This window comes from Aricia agestis, chromosome 5, assembly GCF_905147365.1.
Source record: "Aricia agestis chromosome 5, ilAriAges1.1, whole genome shotgun sequence".
Taxonomy (NCBI): Eukaryota; Metazoa; Arthropoda; class Insecta; order Lepidoptera; family Lycaenidae; genus Aricia; species Aricia agestis.
In genome coordinates, this window is record NC_056410.1 from 4843635 (window position 1) to 4857184 (window position 13550).

Below are 13550 nucleotides of genomic sequence, written 5' to 3' on the forward strand. Positions count from 1 at the left end.
GCATTTTTTATCACTTACTATATACTTACGTCTAGTCGCTTGCACACAAACACCTTACTGAAGTCTGCCGAACTGAAACACCGTTAGACGATGCACGGCATTGCAATTATTATAGATCAGATACTATCTATGAATGTTTCGGGTTCTTGGGATCTGTAATTTAATAATTTACAAGTCTTATCCATATTACAGTCCTATCATATAGTCTCTATAAAGGGCAAGTTCACACATAGAACGTAACGTATGTCTGGGCAAGTGCGGCAAAATACAAGTTTCTTTCTCTGGATATCAAAGTTTCAACTGTCGTGTTTTCGGGTGAAACTAAACGAGCGTAATTTTGTGAGTCGTAAGTCGCAGAATTTCTGCCGCGTAAATATGTTTTCATACAAATCATGACTCACAAAATTACGCTCGTGTGAATCAAACAGGACTTTTGTATGAAACTGAATGCAGCAGAAATTCTGCCAGCCGAAATTCTGCAACTCACAACTCACAAATTACGCTCGTTTGGCTTCACCCTTAATCGGCTTGAATCCTTGGCCCTACGTTGTTATTGCTTTGCATCCTGTCAAGTGAGATCGAGAGCAAGCTCTGAATTGGTGACACCAGTTTGCACTACCTTCATTTCCTGCGTTCCCTGTAGGATGTAGAACTTTAAAGTATCATTATAACGAATATATTTTTTTAGATTTGAAGGTTTTAATAATATTGCAATATAAATTCAATAACCGGATATAGTTGGCGAATGTAGTACTGGTGTAGGTCGCGGTGGCGCCGCCAAGCCGCTCCGCTCAGGGCCGCTGAGGCGCTAGATCTTAGCTATGACCTAAGTCCTAAGTGACTCTACGTAAGTCCTAAAGAATTTATCCGTTCTATACACATTCATCTGCGGTTGAAATTCGGCAATAAGTTTTTTACTAATGAAATCCTCATATCATGTATTTACGTGTTTATCAATCTTTCCACAGCTTTTTCAGTTCAGTAACAGTGATATTTAAGATGTATACAAATCCTGTTAGAGGTATAATAAATCTGTACTCATAATGTAACTATCGATGCTTTCCTTTATAAGAGTTTCCGATTGTTGAGTCTCGACTCGACATACTCGTAAGTCGTAACGTCCATATTCCTCGAAGTCTTTTACGAGACGTTGAAGCATTCAAGTTTATGACATATCGATGGCAGCCATTAAAACAATTACAAATATAACAATGTAGCGTCGACGGCGACACAAAAAGCTCTTTCTTACCATAAACGAAAAACCCTCGGAAAAATCCCGTCCACCGTTAAACTTTGTCATAACTTCGCGATCGCCGACCACGACCTACGAAAAATGGATGCGATTGATATTTTATTTCATTCCTTTTGGGGTTGAGTATGGAGAAACATACTACTATAGCTGTTACTGCTGTTTTAAAAAAGTTTCTACGTTTATCTTACAGGTTATAATTTAAAAATTGTACAAACATAATACAATTTTTAAATTATATTATATTTTTATGATCTTATTATGATGATCATTTAAATATTAATTGGAAAAATAGCATTTAAGTTTCCCGGAATCTTTCATATGTAAAGTTTTGCTCTGACTTTCTCATCTCATTATTATGACGATATCGGAGGTAAACAATATCTTATTTTGATATTCATCAAACATCGTAAATGTAAATGTTATTATTATAAAATTTCGTTTGAGAAATTGCGTCACCTTATCCACGTCGTCTCATATCACTGTACACAAAAAGACATACCGAAGGTTGTTTCAAGCCTAATTACTTGTAATTGCACGAAACCGGTTCCTTTCCGCTACCGAACATCGCACTGAGGGAAAACAACGTCTATCACACCGCAATAAGAGTTACACAATTATCGGGGATGGTCCGTGGCCCCACCCAGAGTAATTTCGACCACGGGAGGAGCCAAAGTGGCCCAGCCCTATAATTACCAAAATTCAGTCCAACTGAGCATTCTTAACGGTAGGTTTTTTACCACATCCAAAGTATTCCTTACCGATGTTTGACATTATAAGAATTTTTTGGGTCTGTAAAAGATGGAAGCTTTTTCTCGAAGCTTTCTTTAAAAGACTCGGGACACACGTAAGTACAATAACTGTTGACTGCCATGATGACCAATATTTTTAAGCTATAAGGGGTAGTCTATAATCCAGAAAAAAAACTAGTGAATCGGATTTTATAATATTATTAGGTTTAGATTAAAACAACTCGGTTTAATTTCATGTTTTATTTCCATAGAATTTTAATAATTATAATATCTCGATGGTACATTGGCTTCATACGTCGTTACTTAGATCACAATTGACATGAGTGGATGAACCGGGTAACTAACATTTTTGACAAAAGAGCAACTATTACTCATTTTACCCCTTATCATTTGAACAAATCTTGTTACTTACCCGTTTCTTCCACTCACATCTTCAATTAACAGCAGTTAACCCATTCTGACTACAGGGGCAGTATTTTTTAAATGTGTTAAGTATTTTGAGCACCTTTAGTTATTCAATCTCAAAAATAATACATTGACAAGCGACAAGCTTCTCACTAAACTCAATATTATGGTGTCAGGTCTTTAAAATATACAAAATGCGTGTATAAAAATATTAAAAAAGTAAAAAAAAATTGAGCAATTAAAATTACACCTTATTTTAAACATTAAAAAACTAGTACAAATAGAGGCACCTTTCTATTTGACGATCTTTATTATTTATAAAGCAACAAACGAAGAGTTATGGACAATTTTTATAATAATATCTACATTTAAAACTCGTGCTCTAAATCACTTATAAATATACACAAAACATTATCACAACCACAAAAATATTTAATACCTAGTTGGACGGATAACTTTCAACCTCCTTTAAGCACCTAATAATTTCAAATAATGTCTTATATTGTTTGTACTCAATAATAAACTACGCCTGCTAATCTTTTGAACCACAATTTGGCAAAGTATTATCACATTTCGACAAAATATGTAAAGTAGCACATAAAAATAATAATCTAGGTAAGTACTTGCTGGAAATGCATAAAAAAATATAGGTATCAGTACAAAATGGCTACGATATAATACAGACTTGTACCAATACTTCGAAAATAATTTAAATAATATCTAAATTATGTTTCGGTTACCAAAATAAGCCTTTGAACACGTAATACCCAATAATTAGTACTACACCCAAAGTTACTAATTTCAACAACTGATGCGCAATGTATAATCTGAAACAAGAATAAAAATATTTTATTGAACATGCAAAGAGATATGAAAATAGTTGAAACATGCAACGAAAAACATTTTTAATTTATATTATTTATTTAATTCAGAAACCTACCTATTCCACTTTATTCTCGCTTCCGGTAATGTTGAGGGGTCATCTTTGAGCAGATATACTCGGAGGCCTGAAATAGAATAACATAATTTTGAAATAAAGCAATGAGTCTTAGTTGAAGATGACATCCTCTCCACCCGTTTTTAACAAAATTTCATGCTGAGAAAAAGGGCTTACATTCTTATGACTACAATTTTACTGTTTTAAGGTTTTTTTTAATAATTTGATGTATAGTTGCCGGTGACAAAATATTTACTCAACAGGAAAGTTCTCAAGCATACGCTGCACCATAGCCGGAACGGGTCGCTAGTAATATTATTAAGAGAATTTTTTTTAGAAAATAGACCTAGAAACGATCAGATGCAGCCGATCTTATCCATACTAATATTATAATTATCTGGCGAAAAAGTCTGGCTGTCTGTCTGTCTGTTACCTCTTCACACTCAAACCTCTAAACCGATTTTGCTGAAATTTTGGTAAAGGGATACTTTGAGTCCCAGGAAATTACATAGGATACTTTTTATCCCGGAAAAATGTACAATTCCCGCATCAGGCGTCATCTAGTATCAAAATAAAGGGCCGTGTGTGGCCGTTACATGCGTTCGATTTCCTAATTGATTATTACTTCTCATACGCCATCTCGTGCCATTATACTCACCAAACAAAAAGGTTTCAATCATGTGGTCCCAGGAAAACTCGGCCATGGAGAAGGGGAAGACGACCTGGTCGTTCTTTGGAAGCGCGCGCCACATCTCCTGCACGTTCCGGTCGCTAAACTGCCAGTCCCGCATCGAGTAGTAGAACAGGATGCTCGCCACCTTTATCACACGCGAGTATAGCTTCAAAAACCTGCGGAAATTGGAAAAATTGCACTAGTTAACGAGAGGTCAGGCTCAAGACTGACTTTTTACATGCTCATCTAACGCATATTGAATCATCTTACTCTTCAGAACACTGCACAGTGTACACAGTAAAAAATCTCCACAAGAAGTCTATTTCTGCGTATGTCAAACTAAGCTACTATACGTAATACGATTAGTCGACAAGCCGTACGTTCGAAACATAGCGCAAAGTAACATAGTTTTATGCGCGTGCGCGCGTGATGGATGTTGATTATTTGCCTAAATATTTTATAATTATATTTTGTAATAAGTAATAACAAATGCTGCACACTATCTTTGTTTGACGAATCTTTACGTAACTGCTAAAACAAAGATACTATAATTATAATAACTCCCACACCGATTTCGATGACGGTGGCCGGTTTCATTGAAACCAGGCCAGCTACGCAGAAGTAATTTTATAGTGCCCAAGTGTGTGCGTAGCACACAAGAGCACTCTCTATTCCTTTGCTCTTATAACCCAGTGGGACGGAAGACCGACACGACCGATACTATAATACGTATAATATGTATATCTATACGTATTGTATACGGTATGCAAGTTTCTTTGGCACTCTATAGAGATCCTTTTTGCTAATGGACCAAATTTTATCAGCTCTTACTTTCGTTTCTTCCCCGTGAGCAGGCAGATTGTGTCGAGCAGCAGCGCGGGGAGGTAGTGCAGGAAGAAGTTGTAGAACAGGAACATGTAATAGCACTTCGTGAACGTCATGCCGTAGTACCTGAAATATAAATTAGAACATATTTATTAAATATACAAGGTACAAATTAACACAGCAGGAGTTTATAACAACACAAAAGAATAGCAAGCAAATTAACTTGCCGCACTACATACCACATTTAACTATGTACTTACAAGTTAATCGATTATGGCTGTACAATGAAATATAGTAAGTTAGCCCAAAACTGCTACTGAGCTTATGAGCTAATCTTGCGAAATCTGTATATTTTAATGCGTTTCAGTCATTGAAGTACTGTGCAGTAATGCAGACTGCCTGTCATGTGGTCTACTCTTTATCTGTGCAGTTTCGGAACATTTTAATTCAAACAAGTATTCATAATATTTTTGTAATCGAACTAAAAAGGTTATGGCCAAGCCAAGTATCAACCCCAAAACTAAGAAGTTCCTATACGAAATATTATCTAATTAGTAAAATAATTTTCAACTAAAAATAAAAATAATAACTAAAAATAATTATGTTCTCACCAAACAGCATTAATAGTCGGGATGCTTAACCCTCTCCTCTCGTTCGCCTCGAAGAACTTGCCCCACGTGATGGGATTCTGTGCGCCGGATACGTAGTTGTAGATTGGTATGTCTGACGTTTGGCTGAAATTACCATGAAATAGTCAAAAATAATCTGAAGAATCAGTAATTACACTAATATAAGGAAATATACATATATTTTTTAAAATACTGAACAATCAAATAATATTTTGTGCGCGAATAATAATATGTATCCAGTATCTAATAGTATACTAATTAATTTTTTATTCATTAGTAAAATATTAGAAAGATACAATAATCATCTTTTTAGTATAAAACCTTTATTTTAATACTATACTTCTCATCTCGGAAAAATGTTCCCGCAAATTTTGGCGCAACGGAGTTGCGGGCGTCATCTTTAGTGCATAATATATTACACAGCTACACATACACATACATACACACACACACACACAGACATTGTATTTAATCATTCATCATTCGATTTTTGTTTTCTAAATACTGGTGTAATTTTCAAACTTACTTCTCTCTGAAGTTCTTAGCGGTGTGCCACGTGGATGCGATGATGGCGTTGACTGTGAGGTCGACGGGCACCATGTCTGCCACCTTGTCCGTCGATATGTACATCGTGCGTAACACCTGTAATACACGTTTGAAAATTAAAGCTAAGGTAATAGGGAAGATGCTACCACAATGCTTCGGAAGATACACGTTTCGCAACTAGACTATAAGATTCTGTTTTCGATTTTCTCAAACATGATATTATGAGTGCAGTGACGGATTAACCGCTTAATCAAATTGAGCAATTGCCTTGGGCATCACGTCTGAGGAGTAAAGGTTTAAATGCCAGAAGATTAAAGACGATTCTAGTTGACATACGGAAAGCAATCTAAGTATGCCTGTGCTCCCCCCCCCCCCCCCCCCTCCCCACAGGCATAGATTGCTTAAGGCATCAAGTAGTCTTAATCCGTCACTGCATGAGTGACGTTACTTTCTGTTTGTTGCGAAACGCGAAACAACTGCAGCGTGGTGGACTAGAGGCGTTAATAGTCAATTTGAAACAAATAAAAATTAGTTTTTTTTTGTTTTTAGATGAATTTTATTTTAATATCATATAAATGATTTTTTACCTAAAATAAATTTAAATCAAGCCATAAAAATCCGCTTTTTTCGCATCATTGTGTCGCAACAATTATTATTTAGCAAAAACACGAACACTCAATGGAGATGGATTAGATCATCCTTCATACCTTTTTAATTAAAAAAAATAATATTATAGCAATTAGAGAAGGGTTTGGTAAAAGTTACCCCAGTTCCAGAGCCAACAACAAGGCCGGTTGGTCCGTACAAGCTGTCCGTCCAGCCTCGCAGCGGCTCCTCGTACGTCGAGATCACTGGAAAATAAGATTCACTAAGTGAGGTGTCCTTATTAGTTACTAGATGACGCCCGCAACTCCGTTGCGTCAAAACTCGTTAATCGCGCATTAACCGTACATTTTTCCGGCATAAAAAGTATCCTATGTCCTTTCTCGGGACTGTCGGGGAAGTATCTCCATGCGAACTTTCAGAAAAATCGGTTCAGCGGACACTATGCAAAGACTAATACTAATAGTAGGAACAGACGCTCCGATTTGGTCGGTCCAATTTGGTCGGTGCCGACCAAATTGGACCGACCAAATCGGAGCGTCTGTTCCTACTATTAATGGTGTAGACTTGTACAGACGCAATAGTCATGCAGTTCTTGTCTGTCAAAAGACTATTGTACCATCGAAGAAATTGATTCATAGACAGGTGACAGGTCTACGTCATTGGTTGGGCTAAGTCAATTCACTGTTAGGGTCAAGACCGCAAAGCGACGCATGCATTTCTTAATTTGTACTGAATTGACAGATGAGACGTCAAAATCTGTCAATGTCGCGTTGCCGTCTGAATTGACCCTTAATTGTGATCTATTGGCTTTAATTAGATATGAAACCACTAAATCGCAAAGGTCCGCCATCAGCCTATGAATCAACTTCGCTGATAGTACTTTTAACTTTGTAGTCAATCTAGCCTTTTTTTACGCCAAAAATGCATTTACGCATTCCGCGGAGGATGAGGGAGATCCTGACGCGGATATGTGGGTTCACTCGAAAGCCCTACCCACTAATACTTGGCGGTGCTCACTCTCTCCAACGACGAAGCCACGGTTACGCCACCGCGACTGCAACTTCACCAGCAGTCAATCTAGCCTAGTAATATGGTTTATGCCTATTAGCTTTCAAGCTAAAAATCCTTATTACTGATACAATCATATTACATAAAATTGATAGTACTATAATCTACGAATAATAAAAACTAAGGAAAAGTAACTCCGTCAAAAACATGCTCCACAATAATTATACTTGTCAAAAAAGTGTACCATTACAATACATTTGCAATACATTTGGTACACGTTTCAATACAATGAGTTTCTAAAATACTAGAGTAGCAATGTCTTACAAAAGATTCTCAGAAATGCGTAACCACTTTTTTGTTCAAAAGACAATGTCAAGTCATATATTCGTTATGTCATTATGTATGTGAGATATGCCTGCAGGAATCTTCGAAGTGGCAATGCGTTGCTACCGTAAACTTCCAATCTAGTTACGTTAGTAACATAGAATATCATTGTTTCAATACATTTGCAATATTTAGGTGACCTAGAGCGGTACTAGGCTGACGTTACATGACAGATCAAAACTAACCAAATTTAAAACGGTAATAGTATGGGAATTACGATTCCTTAGTTTTTATTATTCGTAGACTATAATAATTTAAGTTTTTGATTAAGATTCTCACCTATAGAAGGTCTGATGATGCACACCGGCATGCCCTCCCCTCGCACCCGGATCACGTCCTCAGCTATCGACTTCGTCAGGCTGTACGTATTTGGTTTCTCACCGAGAATTCTGCAAACATAACAAGTGAAATTATTATTATTGTCTTGTAGTTGTTTACAACCGCGTAGGCTTTTTTGATAGAAAGTTTTGATGAGGGCAAAACGTAAATTAAACATCGGTATAAAAACATATCCAAACTACTTATACTAGTCTATTTTGGTTATTATAAAAGTATCCTGGAGAGAAGATTTTTCGACAGGTCTTTTACTAAATAAGAAAATGAAAATAGTGGCCAACGCAGAATGAAAACGAAGCTCATAACACGTTGAAGTCTTTTATATGACGCTTTAGATTTTAGTTTAGGACAAGACAGGTAGATTTTTCATGAAACGATTTTCATGAAATTTAGTATATAGGGGGTTTAGGGGGCGATAAATCGATAGCTGGGAATCATTTTTAGAAAATGTCATTTTATTCGTGTGTTATCGGATACCGAGCAAAGCTCGGTCAAATAGCTAGTAATAATATTAGATAATCATTTTTAATCAGGCTATCTTGTATTTTGTGGGTATTTACAGTGTTTAATGAAACTTTTGTTACTATAATATATTAATATGATTAAAATTTTTACGTGGGTAATATTGGTTCTAGGATTTTATTGTCTAGGTCAGCCAGGGCCTCTATGGTTTCTGCTGACATGTGAACATCGTAGAATCTGAAACAAATTGTTACACATCATTAAGTACATAGCAAACACTTATATATAGCTCTTATTATCTTATATATTATCTATATTATCTTATATATAAAAATGGATTTTCAAATGTGTTAGTCGCGCTAAAACTCGAAAACGGCTGAGCGGATTGGGCTGATTTTAGTCTTAAAATATTCGTATAAGCCCAGGGAAGGTTTTAAAGTGACACGAAGTTCACCGGGACAGCTAGTTTAAAATATAGACCAAAGCTTGTGTTGAAATATGTAAGGCAATTGTTTCTGCAGCAAACATATACACGTAAATCATCTCTGTTACCGTATGGAATGAAATGAGAAGGCATTAAGTCCACCATTGTACTATCAGAGAAGTTTATTCATAGGCAGATGGTGGACGTAAGTAATTTGGTCGCGTTACGTCAAACCCAGCCATATCACGACTAATATTGAATTGAAATAATCCGACCAACTGATGTAGATCTATCAACTATCTATGAATGAAGTTCTTCTATGGTACTTACATTGTGCAAAAAGTGTAAACAAAAAATATATAATGTTAATATCATTTTATGTATTATGCAGTGTTAAAAGATGGTACGAGACTTACTTTTCCTCAATATATTTGACTTGTGTGTTTGAGAAAGCTGTGGAGACGTGTGTTAAAGCCTTTAAGTTTCTACATTCTTTTGCTAGTTCTAGTATCGTTTTGGGTCCTTTTATGTTGATTCCGACAGCCACAGATAACTGCTCGTCAAATTTAACTGTCGCGGCACTGTTGATTATTATACTGACCTGAAAAACAGTAAAAATAAAATAATAGGAAAATACATTTATGTTATGGCTAAGTTTATTTTACAGGCACTTTTTATTTTTTGTTTTGCTCATTTTTTTCTACAGGCGTATTTAATATTAATAGTTTTGTAGCAATTATAAGGAAATTAGGGCTTACACGAGACGTTAATAACCTCCAGTCTGCATCGCTCATGCCGAGCCTTGGTGACTCCATCTCACCGATTATTGGCACCACCTTCTTGAAGCAGTTCGGATTTTCTTCTCGTGCCCTTTTGTATAGCTGTAAAGAGTTTTTAATAAAGTTATAGTTAATTAAAACCTAAGTGGTCTTTGAAATACTGTATTTTAAGGAAATCTAGCAGATGGTAGTAATTTATAATCAAAAAGAAAGAAAAAAGTACGTGCCTCAAAATTATGTAAAGAAGGTACGCTTTTTAATTTGAATTAAGGTTTTTTTAATATGTTTATTGATTTTTTATATTTTAATGACTGATATCTTATAGTTAATACACTATGACAGGACTACAGCACATGTATTCTCTTTGGCACATGTAAAATAGAAAGAAAGGTTAGGATCTAATTTAGTGAGAATTATATTTTAATACTTAGAAATTAATACAAACGGGTAAAGCAATAGCTTTAAATGTTGTTTTCTCTTTTCAGGTAAATTTTCTTTGTATTCAGTTGTAATTGATTAATCTAAGTTTTGTAAAGTGTAAACCTGTATTAACTTAATAAAAAAATCTCTTTTCAGAGCAACTCAGTTCTAGTTGTTGTTTTACTGTTATACAAGGATTATAAAAAGACATTATACATATTAAATTAAACTTTTGTTATACAAACAATAAAACACAAAATTTCATTCTTACCAAATCATTTGATAAATCATTAATTCGAGACTGTGGATCTTTTCCTTTTTTGGGTCTCACTAAAACGTATATCGTATCTAGATCACCGCAAGATCTCAGTAGTTTTTCTATCAAAACTGAAACAATAATTATATATATTTTAATGAATATGCTCAATAGTATTCTGATTAGTATATTCCAATATCATATTATATTATACAAATTTATTATTTCAATGAACTTTTTTTTTGACAAAATTGTCTTTAGAATTTAACTAACACGTCGGTTGCAGATTTATCGTCCAAATTCCAGGATTTACTTTGCGTTGGGGCCATCATCTGTCATCTGTGTGCGCTCAGCCTGAGACTGCTTCGTAATAACTAATAACGCTGCGATGCCGCAGCATAAAGTTAATATACCTAGCGGAATAGAGAAACAAAGGCCTGAGCAAGAGAGATGTCACTATCAGTAACACTGCGTGGTAGAAAGAGACGTATACTTGACAGCAGCACTCTTTTTTTGACGTCCAGTCGGCACGTGCCACACGTTGACAAATTAATCTCATAGAATTCATGTTCTATCACGCTTGTGTATACGTACACATATTTTTCACACAGATGAAAACCGATTTCGATTTCGTTTGACAGCTCGAGATTGTTGCTCTATTCCGCTAGGTAGGTATATTATATTTATGTGCCGCAGCGCCCGTGTGTTGGACTATGCGTCAAAATATTTGCGTTGCGACGACGCAACGCAACGCAATGCACCGTGTGACTGGCTCTCAGATAACGATTACGAAAATGTGCCAAAAGTTTTGATCATTTTACAAAATATAACACATTTTTACATAGTATATTCTGCGAAAATATTCGATTCCATAATATCTTAAGGAAGTAGGAAGCTAGAAAATATTCAAAATAGGTTACATATTCTATAATATCCTTACAAATGTTTGTGACAGCCTCATAAATTTTCTACATAATATTTCCTATTTTTTAAGATTTCCTTTAAGAATAAATTATAATTATTATGACTTTACGCAATCGCCATTGCAGACATTAATGGTGTTTTAAAATTTATTAGCAATTAATCTTAACTGACTTTATGGGTATCTAAGACTTAATCTCATCGCACTTACTGGCTGGAAAATAATAGATTTTATTTTTATTTTCAGAAAATTGTTTAAATTATGTGCCAAATATAATATATAACCGAAGAATAATAATTTTAGTTTTGTAACTTCATATCTTTCATTAGGTATGGACAATAGAGAATTGTGCTGAGGGGGTTAAGTAAATTTCCTTATAACTTTAATACAAGATTTATATTAGCTAAAAACTAAGCCATGAACCGAAAAAAATTGATATAGAGTATAATATTCGTTCGGAGCGTAAAATGGTGCATGGTAGGTACAATATTATATAAACGAAGATACTATGTAGCTATTTTTTTTCGGCTATGATTGCCAACGAGTATTACATTATTACATTTTGAACTCATGTTGGCAATAATAGTTATCCATCATGATCTAACACCAACGTGAAGAAGAACCCTAAAGGAGTAGCACATCGGATTTTTTTACGGTAATCAACCTCAGTGCGTTAAAGGCTTTGTTAGGTAATAGAAAAGTGACCTAAGGTAACATTTTCCATAACATAAGTATAATAAATTTACTTTACTCCACTTCATTGCTATGAGTCAAAAGTTTGAAATATTATCGCCTCACACCTACGCGTATTACAATTTGATACCAAGTAAATAGCACGTTTTATGTATTCAATCATAATATATTATGTTATAACTTATATGTATTTAGTAGTACCATAATATTTTATTAGTTATTAGTTACTTAGGTATTTGCCTCTCAAACATCAAGAGTGTGCAAAGCACGTGATAACACGGACATGAGTCTGCAATATTTCCTTGTATTTAGTATTTTTCCAATTATTTTAAAATTGATATCGAATAAAAAATTATTGTTGTAGGCAGTAGGTATTAAATTAGGATATTTGAAGACATAAGTATAATATCTCCACGTTGCTCTAACTCGCATTTCTATCAACTAAAAAATTTCGAGAGACTAACTAGGAGTTAAATAAGACAGAGCCATGTTTTGGTGTGAATAGGCCGGCTTTGACCAATACCATGCCCTCACTGAAAATCTGATCTCACTTATTATCAATATCATCCATTGGCACGTTGTCTGGTTAATTTAATAAACAAGCCAAATTAGATTGAACTTATCAACTTATCATCAATTACCTGAAGTTTTCTAAGCATTCCTGCAACAGATTTTTTAAAATTTTATACTAATTCTGATTACCTACTTCGTCTCATTTCAATAACTTGTTCGAACTTTAGATTTTTATACTAAAGATCTTAGATCCTAAAGATCACACATGTACGTGTGGATTATGACATATTAAGGTTGGGTTGCACCAGAGGCGTGGTTAAAGTTAAAGTTATGGTCAAAGTTATGGTTATAGTTAAGGCTAATTTAACTTTAACCTTAACTTTGGCCCGAGAATTTGACAAAAGATGTTGCTGGTCCGACAAGGCTTTATATGGACGTGGGCGGGGGCGCTGATTGTAAAGGAAAACTGTCAAAAACTGTCAAAAATGGCGTTTTTGTACGATGACAGCGTTAGTTCCTTTTTTCGCCACGTGCATTTAAAGCCTTGTCGAGCTCTATGGTTATGGTTAAATATGGCGTCTTGATGGCGTCTATTTTTAAGTTTAACCAAAGATTTGACATTTTGCATTGATAGTAAAAGTTACAGTTATAGTTAAAGTAAGTTGGTGCAACCCACCCTAATAATGTTTAAATAAAACAGGCTATAGGTACCAGATTTGACCATCAATCCA

The 13550-nt window shown here is 35.0% G+C and overlaps 1 protein-coding gene and 1 long non-coding RNA gene across 2 annotated transcripts in view; one reads left to right on the forward strand and one right to left on the reverse strand.

Moving 5' to 3' along the window:
* Nucleotides 1-2494: 2494 nt before the first annotated feature.
* The window catches only part of LOC121727206 (fatty acyl-CoA reductase wat-like), a 34874-nt gene continuing 23818 nt past the window's right edge, over nucleotides 2495-13550 (reverse strand). Inside the window, exons 4-15 of the mRNA XM_042114905.1 lie at nucleotides 10707-10822; nucleotides 9995-10117; nucleotides 9653-9837; nucleotides 8966-9049; nucleotides 8294-8403; nucleotides 6782-6867; nucleotides 5997-6112; nucleotides 5453-5575; nucleotides 4848-4967; nucleotides 4002-4192; nucleotides 3347-3413; nucleotides 2495-3233 (exon numbers count right to left, since the gene is read on the reverse strand). Coding sequence (XP_041970839.1) covers nucleotides 3143-3233; nucleotides 3347-3413; nucleotides 4002-4192; nucleotides 4848-4967; nucleotides 5453-5575; nucleotides 5997-6112; nucleotides 6782-6867; nucleotides 8294-8403; nucleotides 8966-9049; nucleotides 9653-9837; nucleotides 9995-10117; nucleotides 10707-10822 — 1412 coding nt within the window. The 3' untranslated portion in view covers nucleotides 2495-3142. The remainder of the gene's footprint in view (nucleotides 3234-3346; nucleotides 3414-4001; nucleotides 4193-4847; nucleotides 4968-5452; nucleotides 5576-5996; nucleotides 6113-6781; nucleotides 6868-8293; nucleotides 8404-8965; nucleotides 9050-9652; nucleotides 9838-9994; nucleotides 10118-10706; nucleotides 10823-13550) is intronic.
* On the forward strand, nucleotides 10361-10650 carry LOC121727211. Its single transcript, XR_006035625.1, has 2 exons — nucleotides 10361-10500; nucleotides 10592-10650. It is a non-coding gene; the product is annotated as an uncharacterized LOC121727211 (long non-coding RNA).